The following is a 14,331-nucleotide window of genomic DNA, read 5'->3' as shown; positions in this document are numbered from 1 at the left end:
AGGAAATATGGTAGAGTACTTTATCTAAATTGACAGATTGATGGACTGGATGTCATTTGTACTTCATACTGTATAGTTTACTTGTCATGGTATTTCTCAATTTACTTCTGGGAGAAGAGGCTTTTTATTTTTTTATTGGACAGAAAAGATATCGGTAGTGGTGTCATTTTTCTAATTGGTTCTTAATTGTGTCAATAAAGGTGATGGAAGCCAATCATTGGGCAAAGGAATAGAGGTAGGATTACCCGGTTCTAAGAGGAATAGAAAGGGACAAAAGGGGGGAGTTTCAGCCAGGCTTTGAGAGGAGGAGCAGGAATGATGTAAGGCCTGGAGGCAACTAGAGCTGCCCTCTGCCACCAGTGGAATTCTGATATAGGATAGCTGATGAGTTTAGAGTAATACATTCTTCACCTAGCTGTTGAGTTATCTGGCTAGTTTTAAATATTAAGCCTGTCTGATGTTTTCCATTCACGGCATTAAAGTGGGCTGGAAGAGAAAGAACACAGCTGGGGCAGGATTTGTTGGGCTTTGGAATGGGAGAACTGGGCAAAGGATAGAGAGCTCCAGAGTAGAGGTAAGCAAAACCAAGCAGGCTGGTGGTAGAGTGAGCTCAGAGATCTGGCTTGGCAAAGCTAGCTGAAAAGAGATGACCAAGTGGAGCTTGGGCTGGCGAAAGCACAGCCTTGAGGAAGGAACTAGTGTGATTTTAAAATTATACACAACATATTTGTTTTTGTTTCTTTGGTTTTTGTTAGGTTGTTTGCTTGTTTGTTTGCTTGTTTGGTTTTGCTATGACCAAATACTTGAGAGAAACAAGTTAGAGAAAAAATGATTGATCTTCTTGTTTCCAAGATTCTAGTCCATGGTAATCTGATTCCTCCGTTTCTGTGCCATAGTAAGAAAGACAGTAATGTAAAAAGGGTATGGAGTTTGCATCTGTGCCCCTGAATTGACCTTGTGCCCCAGCTCTCCATACCCAAATCCCACCTGCAGAGAACTATTCTCCCCAGAGTGCTGACACACCTGAGAGCACAGATGAGACCACCACTTCTGCTTAAATTCTGGCCCAAGAGGGACCAGCCCAGAGCAATCAGGACAGGAACTAAGGAGCAGCCTCGGACCGGATCCTTCCGGTTTCCACCTGTGCCAGAGCTGACTCTGTGCCACAGCTCTTCATACCCAAATTCCTCCCAGAGAGAAATGGTCTCCCAGAAGTGCTGACATACAGGCTTTCAGAAAGAACAAGCCACAATCAGAGGCAGCAAGACCAGCTAAGACCAGAGATAAGCAGATGGCAAGAGGCAAGGGCAAGTACATAATCAACAGTAACCAAGGCTGCATGGCATCATCAGAACCCAATTCTCCCATCACAGCAAGCCCTGGATACCCCAACACCCCAGAAAAGCAAGACTCTGATTTAAAATCACGTCTCATGATGATGATAGAGGACTTTAAGAAGGACATAAATAACTTCCTTAAAGAAATACAAGAGAACACAGGTAAACAGGTAGAAGCCCTTTAAGAGGAAACACAAAATTCTCTTAAAGAATTACAGGAAAACACAACCAAACAGATGAAGGAATTGAACAAATCCATCCAGGATCTAAAAATGGAAATAGAAACAATAAAGAAATCACAAAGGGAGACAACCCTGGAGATAGCCTAGGAAAAAGATCAGGAGTCATAGATGCAAGTATCGCCAACAAAATACAAGAGATAGAAGAGAGATCTCAGGTGCAGAAGATACCATAGAAAACATTGACAGAACAATCAAAGAAAATGCAAAATTCAAAATGTTCCTAACCTGAAACATCCAAGAAATCCAGGACACAATGAGAAGACCAAAGGATAATAGGTATAGAAGAAAGCGAACATTCCCAACTTAAAGGGCCAGTAAATATCTTCAACAAAATTATAGAAGAAAATTTCCCTAACCTAAAGAAAAAGATGTCCATAAACATAAAAGAAGCCTACATAATTCCAAATAAATTGGACCAGAAAAGAAATTCCTCCTGTCACATAATAGTGAAAACACCAAATATACAGAACAAAGAATATTAAAAGCAATAAGGGAAGAAAGTCAAGTAACATATAAAGGCAGACCTATCAGAATTATACCAGACTTCTAACCAGAAACTATGAAAGCTAGAAGATCCTGAGCAGATGTCATACAGACCCTAAGAGAACACAAATGTCAGCCCAGGCTACTGTACCCAACAAAACTCTCAATTACCATAAGATATTCTATGCCAAAAGGAAATTTACATAATATCTTTCTACAAATCCAGCCCTACAAAGGATAATGGATGGAAAACTTCAACACAAGGAGGGATACACCCTAGAAAAAGCAAGAAAGTAATCTTCTTTCTACAAACCCAAAAGAAGGTAGCCACACAAACATAATTCCACCCCTATCAACAAAAATAACAGGAAGCAACAATGATTATTCCTTAATATCTCTTAACATCAGTGGACTCAATTCTCCAATAAAAAGGCATAGACTAACAGACTGTATACATAAACAGGTCCCAGCATTTTGCTGCTTACAGGAAACACACCTCAGAGTCAAAGACAGACACTAGCTTAGAATAAAGGTCTGGAAAACAATTTTCCAAGCAAATAGTCCCAAGCTAGGGTAGCCATTCTAATATCAAATAAAATTGACTTTCAACCAAAAGTTATGAAAAAAAGATAGGGAAGGACAGAAGCACCTAAAGAAATGTTCAAATCCTTAGTCATAGGGAAATGCAAATCAAAATGCCCTCACACCAATCAGAATAGCTAAGATCAAAAACTTAGGTGACAGCAGATGCTGGTGAGGATATGAAGAAAAAGGAACACTCCTCCATTGCTGATGGGATTGCAAGCTGGTAAAACCACTCTGGAAATCAGTCTGGTGGTTTCTCAGAAAATAGGACATAGCATTACTGGAGGACCCAACTATACCATTCCTGGGCATATACCCAAGATACTTCAACATGTAATAAGGACACATGCTCCACTGTGTTCATACCAGCCTTATTTATAATAGCCAGAAGCTGGAAACAACCCAGATGTCCCTCAACAAAGGAATGGTTTCAGAAAATGTTGTACATTTGCACAATGGAATACTACTCAGCTATTAAAAACAATGACTTCTTGAAATTCACAGGCAAATAGGTGGATCTAGAAAATATCCTGAATGAGGTAACTCAGTCACAAAAGAACACACATGGTATTTATTCACTGATAAGTGGATGTTAGATAAAGAGCATGGAATATACAACTCACAGACCACATGAAGCTCAAGAAGAAGGAAGACCACAGAGTGGATTCTTCAGTCCTACTTAGAAGGGGGAACAAAATATTCAAGGAAAGTAGAGAGTGGGAGGTACTTGAGAGGAAGAGAAGAGGAGGAAGAGGGGCAGAATCAGGTATGGGAAGAGATGGAGGAAATATACAGAGTGTTAGAAAATTGAACAGAGGTGCATAGCAATGGGGTAAATCCCAGATGCCAGGAAATAAGAGCCTTTCAGGATTTCATGGGGATAGCATTAGCTGAAATACCCACAAATGAGAGGCAGAACCTGTCGAGACTATATCCAGAGGTTGAGGGATGGGGCCACCCACCCATCTCCAAATTTTAACCCAGAATTGCTCCTGTCTAATGGAAATACAGGGAGAAAGAGTAGAAAAGAGACTGAAGGAAAGGCCATCCAGAGACTGCCCCACTTGGGGATCCACTCCACATGCCAAACCCAGACACTATTGCCAATGCCAAAAAGTGCTTGCTGACAGGAGCCTGATATAGCTGTCTCCTGAGAGGCTCTGCCAGATCCTGACAAATACAGATGTGGATGCTCACAGCCAACCATTGGACTGAGCACAGGGAATCCAATGAAGAAGTTAGAGGAAGAAGGGAAGAACTGAAGGAGCTGAATGGGACTTATCTGGCATCAATGGAAGGGAGGCCCTTGGTCCTGTGAAGGCTTGATGCCCCCAGTGTAAAGGAATGCTAGGGTGGTGAGCAGGAGTGGGTGGGTAGGTGGGTGAGCACCCTTATAGAAACACGGTAAGGGTCATGGGATAGGAGATTTGCAGAGGGGAAACTGGGAATGAAGATAACATTTGAAATGTAAATAAAGAAAATATCCATTTAAAAAAAATAAAAGAGAAAACAAAAACAAAAACAAACAAACAAACAAACAAATCAAGAGGAGGAGGAGGACGAGGAAGACGAGGAGGATGAGGAGGACGAGGAGGACAAGGATGAGAATGAGGAAGAGAATGAGGAGGAGAACGAGGAGGAGAATGAGGAGGAGAACGAGGAGGAGAATGAGGAGAAGGAGGATATGGAGCTCCAGAACTGTTCACTTCCTGGAAGCCAAGAATAAGCAGCAAAGACTTTCATGGGAGAAGACAAGGCAGACTCCCAAGTGACATATTTCCTCCAAGGATGCCCTATATTCTAAGGATTCACCACTTCCTAATAATATCATCAGAACATCACCCCCCAGGTGAATTAATCCAATGATGAAGTCGTGGCCTTTATAATTCAATGACTCTGAAAAATCCCTATTAGCTGAGTCTTTAACACAAGAGTGTTGGGGCATATGCAAACTAAAACACCAAGTTTGTAAATTACTGCCGTGAGTCATTTGGTGGCTCTATGGTTAGCCTTTTGAGGAAAGGCATGGTGTTTTCTAGAGCAGGGTTCCAGTTTATATTCCCCCCAACCTATACAAAATTCCCACTTCTCATTTTCTCTACCAGTGTTTGTAATCGCCTCTCTCTTACTAAAGTTGCTTGTCCCTAGAGAAGGGAAGTAGTCTGTAATTGTGGTTCGGGATTGAAGCTGTTTAGCATCTTTCCCTCATCATTTATGTTTCTCTTTTGGGAAAATGTTTACATTTTCTGTCTATTTAAGCTATAACTACCATCATGTTACTTTTGACTTATAAGAGTTCTTCAGGTACTCCAAATACAAGTCCCTTTTTAGATATATGATATTAAAAAACTTTCTCCCATCTGTGGCCTGGCTTTTCATTTTCTCAATTACATCCTTTGGGTCATGAGGTGAGGATTTTGATATTTAGTGACTTCTGCTTTGAAGGTCTCTTGTGATGACACTGAGCCAAGCCAAATAATCCAGGGTAGATTTTCAATTCAGGATCTGCTGGTAAGCAACCTCATTTCATATGCATCCTTTATTTCCCCTGTCCTGTAATCTACTATGTTCACAAGTCCAGGTTTAGAATGTAGGTATCTTTTGGAAAATATCTGTCCCCTACAGCATTACTTTTATTATTCTTTAAAGTTGAGTTTTCCTTCTATGACCATTCATAGGCTAGTGTTGAAGAGAGGGGTTCACACAAGCTCTCACAACTGGGGGTGCAGGTAGCCAATTAGAGCCTGACATATACAGCAGGAGCAGATGCTCACAGCTAACCATTGAACTGATCGTGGGCTTCCCAATGGAGGAGTTAGAGAGAAGACTGAAGGAGCTAAAAGTGTTTGCGGCCCCATGGGGAGAGCAACAATACCAAACCACCAGAGCTCCCAGGGTCTAAACCACCAGCCTGGAGGCACATAGGGAGGGACCCATGGCTCCTGCTGTGTATGTAGGAGAGATTGGCCTTGTTGGGCAATAGGTGGGAGAGGAGATCCTTAGTCCCATGAAGGCTGGATGCCTTCATGTGTGGGGAAATTCGAGGGTAGGAAGGAGGGAATGGGTGGAAGGGTGGGGATACATCCTCATAGAAGCAACAGGAGGGGGGATAGGATGGGGGCTTTTGGGGGGGAATGGGCAAAGGAGATAGCATCTGAAATGTAAATAAAATATCCAGTTTTTTTTAAAAGAAAGGATACTAGCCCTTGTATCCCTTTCATGTCTCTTTTTTTCTGCCATTGTTGTATTTCCTACAATTGAATTATGATATACTTAGGGAAAAGGCATATTATTTTGATTGCACTGACCATCCTCAGGTGATGAATGTGTTTGTGGAAACAATGATGGAAGTAGCAGCACAGCAGAAAGAAGAAGCGTAGCAAAAAAGGTGATGCTATTGCAGTTGCCTCTCTACTCCTGTCGTCCCTATCAACACCTCTAATGAGATAAAATTCATACACTTCACACTGTTAAAGTAAAAAGTGCAGTGGTTTTTAATGCATTCAAAAAGTTGTGAGACCATCACTACTATATGACACTAGAAAAGAAAACATCAGTCACCTCCAACTAAACCCTGTTTCTCTTGGCAGCCACTCTTCACTTTGCTCCAGGAAACACTGATCTTTCTCTGTGAATTTGCCTAGTCTGGACATTTCATAAATGGGATCGTGTAATAAATGGCCATTCGGATCTGAGTCCTTTCACTTAGCATAATGCCTTCCCTTAGCAACTCCGTTCCTTTTTATGCCCAATCATCTTCTGTTGTCTTGTTATTATGGCATTCATCAGTTGATAGTCACTTAGGATTGTTTCCACTTTTTGATGATTGTGAATAATATTGCTATAAATATGCATTACAAGGTTTTGTGCCTACATGGTTTCAGTTCTGATGTGTATATACTAGAAATATAATTTTGGGTCATTTGGTGGCTGGATATTTAACATTTTGAGGAATTGCCAAGCTGTTTTTCTAACATACAGCTGCATCATTTTGCACTCTGTGCAAAAGTGTTTGAGGCTTCCATGGCTCCACAGTCTCCCCCACACTTGCCCTTGTCTGTCCTTTTGATTGGAGGCATCCTGGTAGATGTGAAGTGGTATCTCTCTGTGGTTTTGATTGGCATTTCACTAATGACTAATGCCATTGAGTATCTAATCGTGGGCTTTGTATAGTTGTTTTTCCAGTTTCACTGAAACCAACTAAGCGTTCAACAATGGTAAACACTATTGATGATTCCTTCTTTCTTGAAATTATCTATTCTCTGGGCTTCTGGAACTTGCCATCTCTTGGTTTATATACTTATCATGTTGGTAGGTTGAGCCTTCCTTCTCTTCCTTACAAGAGCTGAGCTGGCTCTGTCATGATTTCTATGTCCTAGAAGGCTGAGTGAGTTGTCAGAATCCTGTGATTAGGCTGTCACCTAAAAGTTTATGTCACTGTATCATGTACCAGGAAAAGCTGAGATCATGCCCTTAGGGAAAAATCACCTAGACAGTGAGCTGTTTACTGTCTTTGGTGTCATAGCATGTTTCAGATGGTTGCCAATGATCCACAGTGACATTTCCTGAGCTGAATGGTAGCTGCATATAGAAATGGCTCTGATGAGTGAATCCATGGAAGCAAAGTGTAGAATAGGAATTAGAGTCAAGTCCAGATCTGGAGTCACTGGTATGGTCTTAAGTACAGACAGAAAGTAGTGCACAAGCCTGGGCATAGGTCTCTACATAACACAGCAGGGCAGACCAAACAAAGTGTTCACCTCTGTGCTCAACATGAGTGCATTTCATAGGGGTAGGCCTAAGAACAAGAAGGGTTGTCTTGACCAATGTCTCTCAAAGTATGACCTTAGACTAGCATCCCATGGGGATCTATTAGAAAGTAAATTAAGAGGCTCTTAATTTTAGCAATACCCAGCTCTTTACTACAGTTTGAGAGACACTAATCAAAGCAACAGAAACAAACTCTGGCAGAAAAAAATACTTTAAATGTACACCAGTTAAGAATCTTGTGAAGTATCATTCTTGTTAATGTAAGAACCAGTCATTGGATGTAACCTCTGGTCTTCAGGTTGCATGCTTTTTAACAGTAAAGATACTCTTCCTGCATCTACGTATATTCAGAACACCATGCTAAGTAGCATGACAAGCTTATAACAAACATGTGTTTAGATGACTTGATACTTTAGGCCTGTAGGAAGGGAATACTGCAGTCCTCCTTATAGAAAATTGCATGGTAACACACCTAGTACACAGGAAGTCCAACTGTATTGGGCATACAGTACTCGAGGTAAAAGTAGTTATTTTTATATTCATACCATCTTGCAGTTTGAATACAGTACAGAGCACTGATCTGGAGTTTGTGATGACTAATGTGTAAATAAGATAGTTGAGACCAGGTGGATGACATCAAGGAAGAAAGGAGAAAAGGAGGTCTTGATAAGGAAGAAAAAGGGTAAAGAAAGAAAAAGTTACAGCAAGATTTGCAACTGAAGATTTCATGGGATCTCTTTGAGTCCTCAGCTGTTTCTGCTCCCTGCCTTCTCTGACCTGATGTCTCAATCCTTCAGCCATTGAGCACAGTGAATTTTTTTCTTGGGCTTGTGTTGCATGCCTTTCATTTTAAAATTTGGTTCCTGGGTAGTTAGTAACTTACCTCTCCACATTTGTTTGTGTCTGGCTCCATCTCTCTTCGCTCACGTAGTTGGAGACCGAAGTATGCCTGTGTCCCAGTTGCTGAGGGGTTTTGGACTGAGCTTCCTCATTGACTGCAGAACTTTTAGGCAGAAAGATGTCACAGTTGGGGGACTGTGTACTGGGGGACTAACACTAAGTTCCTCTTTATTTCACCTACCATGGATAGCCTTGCCTGCTGCCTCTCCTACAATATCTTATTATTCTCCCTTCCTTATACAGGAAGCCACAGAGACACTTCATGTTCTGTTCTCTGGAAGTCCATGGTTACAGCCCAAACACAGTAATCAATGTAGGGTGGGCATGATTGTCAATGTGCTTTGATTCTCTACTTGCTTTTCATAAGTATTTCCATCTTCCATTCTCTGTCATTGATAATAGATGCAGGAATGTAGCTCAAGGGCATGAATAAGGTTTAGGCTTAGAGACATACAATAGATGCCACTGGTAGAGTAAAACTAAGATACCAGCTTAACCTTGAAGAATACATGTTAAATTAGACATGTTGTGAGTCCTGATTAATGATCTCTGCCTAATAGGACAGCAGGGTCTATTACCTAGTACTTTAGGAGTCCTAGACTAAAAAAATGAGGGATTTAAAAGATTAAGTGCAGGTCAGGAAAATGGCTTAGCATGTGAAGGTACTTGTTGCCAAGACTTACGACATGAGTTTCATTCCAAGAATATGCAATGTGGGAGGGGCACATGCTGCCAGTTGTCCTTTGCCCTTCTGATCTACAAACACGTGCATGTGCACACACACACATACGTGCGCGCACACACACAATTTAATTTTTAATTTTTTTCAAAAACTTACGTTCACAGAATTATTGTATACGTTGGTAAAGAACAGGAGAATAAGAGAGAGTAATATCATTTTCTATGACAATTACACCATTTTTTATAGATCTGGAGCCTTGTCCTCTCTAGCATTGGTTTCTCCTTCTGTAAAATGGAGAACATTTCAGAAAGGAGTTGTGAGAGTACTCAATGAAAAACTATCTGGTACTAATACAATCATTGGTTGTCATAGTCAATAAAAATAAATGAGTGCATGTGCATTACAGTTGTGTAATTGTTATTCAATGGGTCTTGACTTGGCCCAGTCCACTTCTTCCTTTCACTTACTCACTGGTTACTTATGCACTCTTTTTCTGGCCAGGTCTTCTCTCTTGTCAGTTTCAGAGTCACAGCAGCCATCTCTTAAGACATACTGTCATTTCAAAGCACAGGCTAACTACAACTCAGACTGACAGTGATGAATAATTCCACCAAGCCTGTAATGGACTCTGGCATTTCTCTCAAACTTCTGTATGCCACCAAGTTGTTCCCTCTTGTTTTGTGCTTCTTTATTCTCAACAGATTTCAGATGTAGTTTCTGAAGGTGAACATCATCTTCCTCTGAAAAAATAATCCGGTAAGAAGCAGTGGATAGTAATTGGCCTCCAGGAAAGCATCACTGTCAAGTCAAAAGAGAGAAGGGGAATTAAACACATTTTTCCCTTTCTTTTATATTTCAGCATGTACATGTCCACATTCTTCCCAGGAAGGCAGGGGACTTCCGCAGGAATGACAACATATATGATGAGGTGAGTCTATCCTTTGTGACTTTATTATTTGATCACAAGGCTTGTCAGTGCAATGAAATCAACCCAATTAACCATATGTCACCCCAGACGGGATCTTAAATGATATTCTATCCAGTAGAGCTTGGAAAGTGGCAGTAGAAGCTAACAAGCCAAGAGTGACCATCAGCAGAATCTAAAATAAATGAATTATAATGATACATTTTACTGATGAAACCCAATATCGAGCCAGGTGGCCTTGTGATTTCTCCTCTGTCGTGTTTGCCAGGGCACTTAATATCTGTGTAAAGACATAATCCTGAATTTTCATAGATAATATAAAGTGTTAACAGTAGAAATCAAGCAAAGTGACATATAATTCTTTGAGACAAATATGCTAACATTCGGTGCTGGGTAAATGACTCAGTGGATAAATTATTTGTCCTATAACCACAGGAACCTGAGTTTGGCTCCCCAGCACCCCTATAAAAAGATGGGAATGACAGTACCTATATATATGTAGCCCAAACACTAGTAACAAAATGGCTATGAAGGAGATGGGCAGATCTCTGGAGCTTATTGACAAGCTACTGTAGCTACATGAGTGAGCTCCAGGGCCAAGGAGACCTCATCTTAAGAAAAAAAGGATGGAACAGTTATGGAGAAAGATATGCAGTGCTAGCCTCTAGCATATGTATATACATATGCAAGTATACTAACATTTACACACATATATAATATACACTTGCAAAAACATGCTGCCTTTGTACTTAGTGTACCTGTAGACTCAACTTGTCTCTCCAAAGAGCATATATTCAAAGTAGAACTTTGAGTTATCATGAACAGAAACTGCATTGATTTAAATGATATACCTGTGACTTGAAGCTCCTGAATATTTTAGAGGTTGATTTTTGGATCTTTACATACAAAAATACCAATATCAAACCAGTACCACATGAACCACCAAGGGCTGTGCAATCTTCTCTAGTGTCTTGTCCACAGGAGAATGATCCAGTGTCTGCTTGTGCTGTGTGGAACACAGCCTATTGTACAATAAGTTAGAAGAAAATATAAAATGATGTCTGTTTTCATACTAGTTATAGCCAAAGAGCACTAAATATATTCTACACATATGAGAACTGAGTCAGATGGTGTCAGTGCTGTAGAGTCCTTGTTGTAAGAGCACTTTGGTTGTAAAAAGGAAAGATGTGTCGATCAATTAACAATGTCTGCCTTGGGTGTCAAAGAGGACAAGCAGATTTTGGTCATGTATTTGATACTCTACTTCCAGCCTTTTGGAAGCAATTTCCATTTTTATCTCTAATTTTGGCTGTTTATCATGTGTTTCTGCCAACCATATAAAGATCTTTACCTCATCCCCAGGGGCCATGTGGACTATACATCTCTGTCTACATTGATATGGTTTTTCCAAATTAGCTGGGCATTAAAATGGCTATCCAAACACTAAAAATGAAAAACAGGAGGTTGGAAATTCTTCCATGACTCTCCTGGGACTTGGTGGATCTTTTACTGTCCTTTCCAACACTTGCAGTGGAATTGTATGGAGTAGACACCCTCTAGCCACTAGTTTTGAGTGATACTTTGTGACCTAATAGCTGAAACCCTTATTTCTTAGGGATATCTTTGATGTATTGTGTTTGGAAAGATTATAAAGGCACAAAAAACAATTATCAAAAACCTCCTAGGTGATTCTGATGCAGATCTACTGTAAAAGTAGGTGCTGTCTACAACCCTGGCTTCCGAAAACCTGTAAACACACTAATGTGAACTCAGTTTTAGCAGATGTAGGATACAGGTTGGGGATTGGTAATGACTTAGTCTATGTGAGAAAAAAATTGGAGTTACAGGATCATTGTATACAGAGATATATTAAAAACACAAGTACAAAGCTTATTAACGTAAACCAAGGTTAATAAAATGTTGCCAAGTTCAAGTTATTTTAATGAATAAATTACCGCATGATTTATATACAAGTGAATGCTGCTGGAGTAGTATTTAAAAGGTTTGAAACACTGCTTTCTTAGGCTGATCAGTCACCTTGAATCTTGTTTATGTTCCAAATGTGCTATTGACAGAATCTGTGTGGATACATTTCAGCTCTATGTAAAACACAATGGCTGACATTGCACAACACATGGCCTGTCTCTCCTCTAATACTCTTTTGCCCTTCCTGCATGCTCCAGTGGCATCTCTAGACTCACAAATAAAACAATATGCATTCCTATGTTCCATGTATCTCTGCCGTATGAAAAAGTAATTTTCATAAAAATGATTTTTTTAATCAAAAGTAGCTTATAATATACCTTATAGAGACAGTTGTACAAGACTAGAAATGGATTGAGTAACAAAATCAAGTTCATTGCAACCTACTCAGGAGGTGACAGTCAATAATGTCACTTGGCTTCCATGTCTTAATGTTCTTATCTTTAAAATAGATACTGTATACCCCTTCAAAAGCTGGGTACGTGTATTATGTGATATACAGCTCCTAAAAGCAGATTTGGGGGTTGTTATGTATTTGTTGTTGTTAGTTTTGCCTTTGAACATATACAGAAGGTAAGTAATGGGAACCCTGATTTCAAGCCAGGTTGCTGGTTGTCCTCATTTTAGTATCATTTTCCAGAGGGAATAAAACACTGTGTTTCCAATTTTCTCTCTGACTTTAGCCACTCAGACTCAGTTTAATCTTCCTCTTTGTTTGAGAAGCTTCTCTCCTTTAAGTACATAATAATGTAATGTCTAGCAAGAGGTACGAGGAGCATGAAGCATTGGGTAGGCATTATTGGTACACGATATAATGTACATTAGACTGAGTGAACTTAATCAGAAATGATAGGGTGATGAGGGATGACATTCTTTATACTGATGAAATCACTCACTGTAGATTATACATCTCCCCATGACACAACAAACAGGATACCTTGAAGGCAGATGGGTGAGAAATAGAAATAACAAAGACCAAGCTCAGTGGATGTATTTGCACTCCTCCTACTGCAGTCTTAAAAAGAGTTACCTAAAAACGTCCTAGGTTAAGTTCGCTCATAAAGTTATATTCTTTGCGAGCACAATTTTAAGGCTGATAGTGATGACTAGAGAAGATTCACAGAAGGGGTGCAAGATGGCAAGGTATAGAAACATGGGTTGAAGATTGAGAGGAAGATGTGTAAAGGAAGACACAGTTACTGTTTCTAAATATCTAACATTCTGGTGAAAAGGTTAAAGCACACTAAACATGTTCTACGTGGAATTAATATGTTTTGTGTGGTCTTTAAAGAAAAGATATAGCAGAATCAGGCTGCAAGGAGGCAGGTGTCAACATCAAAAAGAGAATAGATCATATGTAGGAAAGAACTTCTAACAGGTAGAATGGCCTTTATATTAAACGACAAGAATCCCATCCATGGATCCCTTGGTCATGATTATTCGGAAGGATATGTAAAATTGGTACAGAGACCACATGGTTCTGCACCTCCTGCCTTTCCACACCTGGCCCATTCTCTCAATTATTTTCCCTTGTAGATGTTTCAAGCTCTGTAACAAATCGTGCCTTTTTCTGATTCGTATTGAGGCACTTGGGTGACTGCCTAACAAACTCTTCCATTGTTTAGTTCTTAGAAATACAAGATGTAAGTCTTCTTGACTTTTATGAGACTGTCTTCTATCAATTTTTCCCATTCCCAGCTTCTTTCTGACTTTTCTGGCTCCGCATCGCATATTGGTAATCTGTGAGCTTGCTTGCTTCCTCATGTGTGTTTCCCTTCAAAGTACTTTTTAATGATATGCTTCATTTTTGTCTGAAAAGTACTTTTTAATGAGATGGAAAGCTGCTAAGCATGTCACTCATGCTGTAGGTTAGTAGAGCTCACATAATTCTGTTGCTTACATACACGGACATCCCTCACAATGGCTGTGTCTACATGTCTTTTCAGAGTTTCCTCAAACTAAGCATTAAGGTCTTTCCTACAAATACAGAATGAGAGAGGTCAACATGAACAGTGCTGGTTCCAAAGCCTTTTAAGTTTGAACTCCTGTCCCAATCCATCTCTTTTCTCTACCATTCAAATGTTACTGCTTTCAGGAACATCTGTCTGTCTCAGCACTTCATGACAACCATCTGTAATATCTGTTTCCCTTTCCTATTTGTTTCCTTATTTACAATATAGTGGCCCAAAAAGATTTCTTCAGCTTCAATGTTGGGCCTTACCCACTTCTATGCCAGCAATAAGTTTCCTTCCCATGTAGCTTGCTTTTGCCAAACTAGCATTGGTTCCCCTACCTCAGAGCCTTTGTAAAAATTGTTTTCTGCTTTCAATATCTGACATCAGTCCCCCTTCATGCAGGTCTGTGTTTTTATTCAAATCTTAGGTCAAGCTCACTTCCTGAAAGAGCCCTTCTTCCTTCTCTTCC

At 40.0% G+C, this 14,331-nt stretch overlaps 1 protein-coding gene across 2 annotated transcripts in view; it reads left to right on the top strand.

Moving 5' to 3' along the window:
* Positions 1-14,331, top strand: part of Fhit (fragile histidine triad) — a 1,358,514-nt gene that overhangs the window by 1,253,719 nt on the left and 90,464 nt on the right. For both annotated transcript variants that reach the window (XM_028787201.1, XM_028787200.1), the window contains one exon: positions 9,859-9,927. In XM_028787201.1, the coding sequence (XP_028643034.1) occupies positions 9,859-9,927 (69 nt within the window). The remainder of the gene's footprint in view (positions 1-9,858; positions 9,928-14,331) is intronic.

This window comes from Grammomys surdaster, unplaced genomic scaffold (genome assembly GCF_004785775.1).
Source record: "Grammomys surdaster isolate TR1022 unplaced genomic scaffold, NIH_TR_1.0 125614, whole genome shotgun sequence".
Lineage (NCBI taxonomy): Eukaryota > Metazoa > Chordata > Mammalia > Rodentia > Muridae > Grammomys > Grammomys surdaster.
This window is presented reverse-complemented; position numbering and strand designations above follow the sequence as displayed.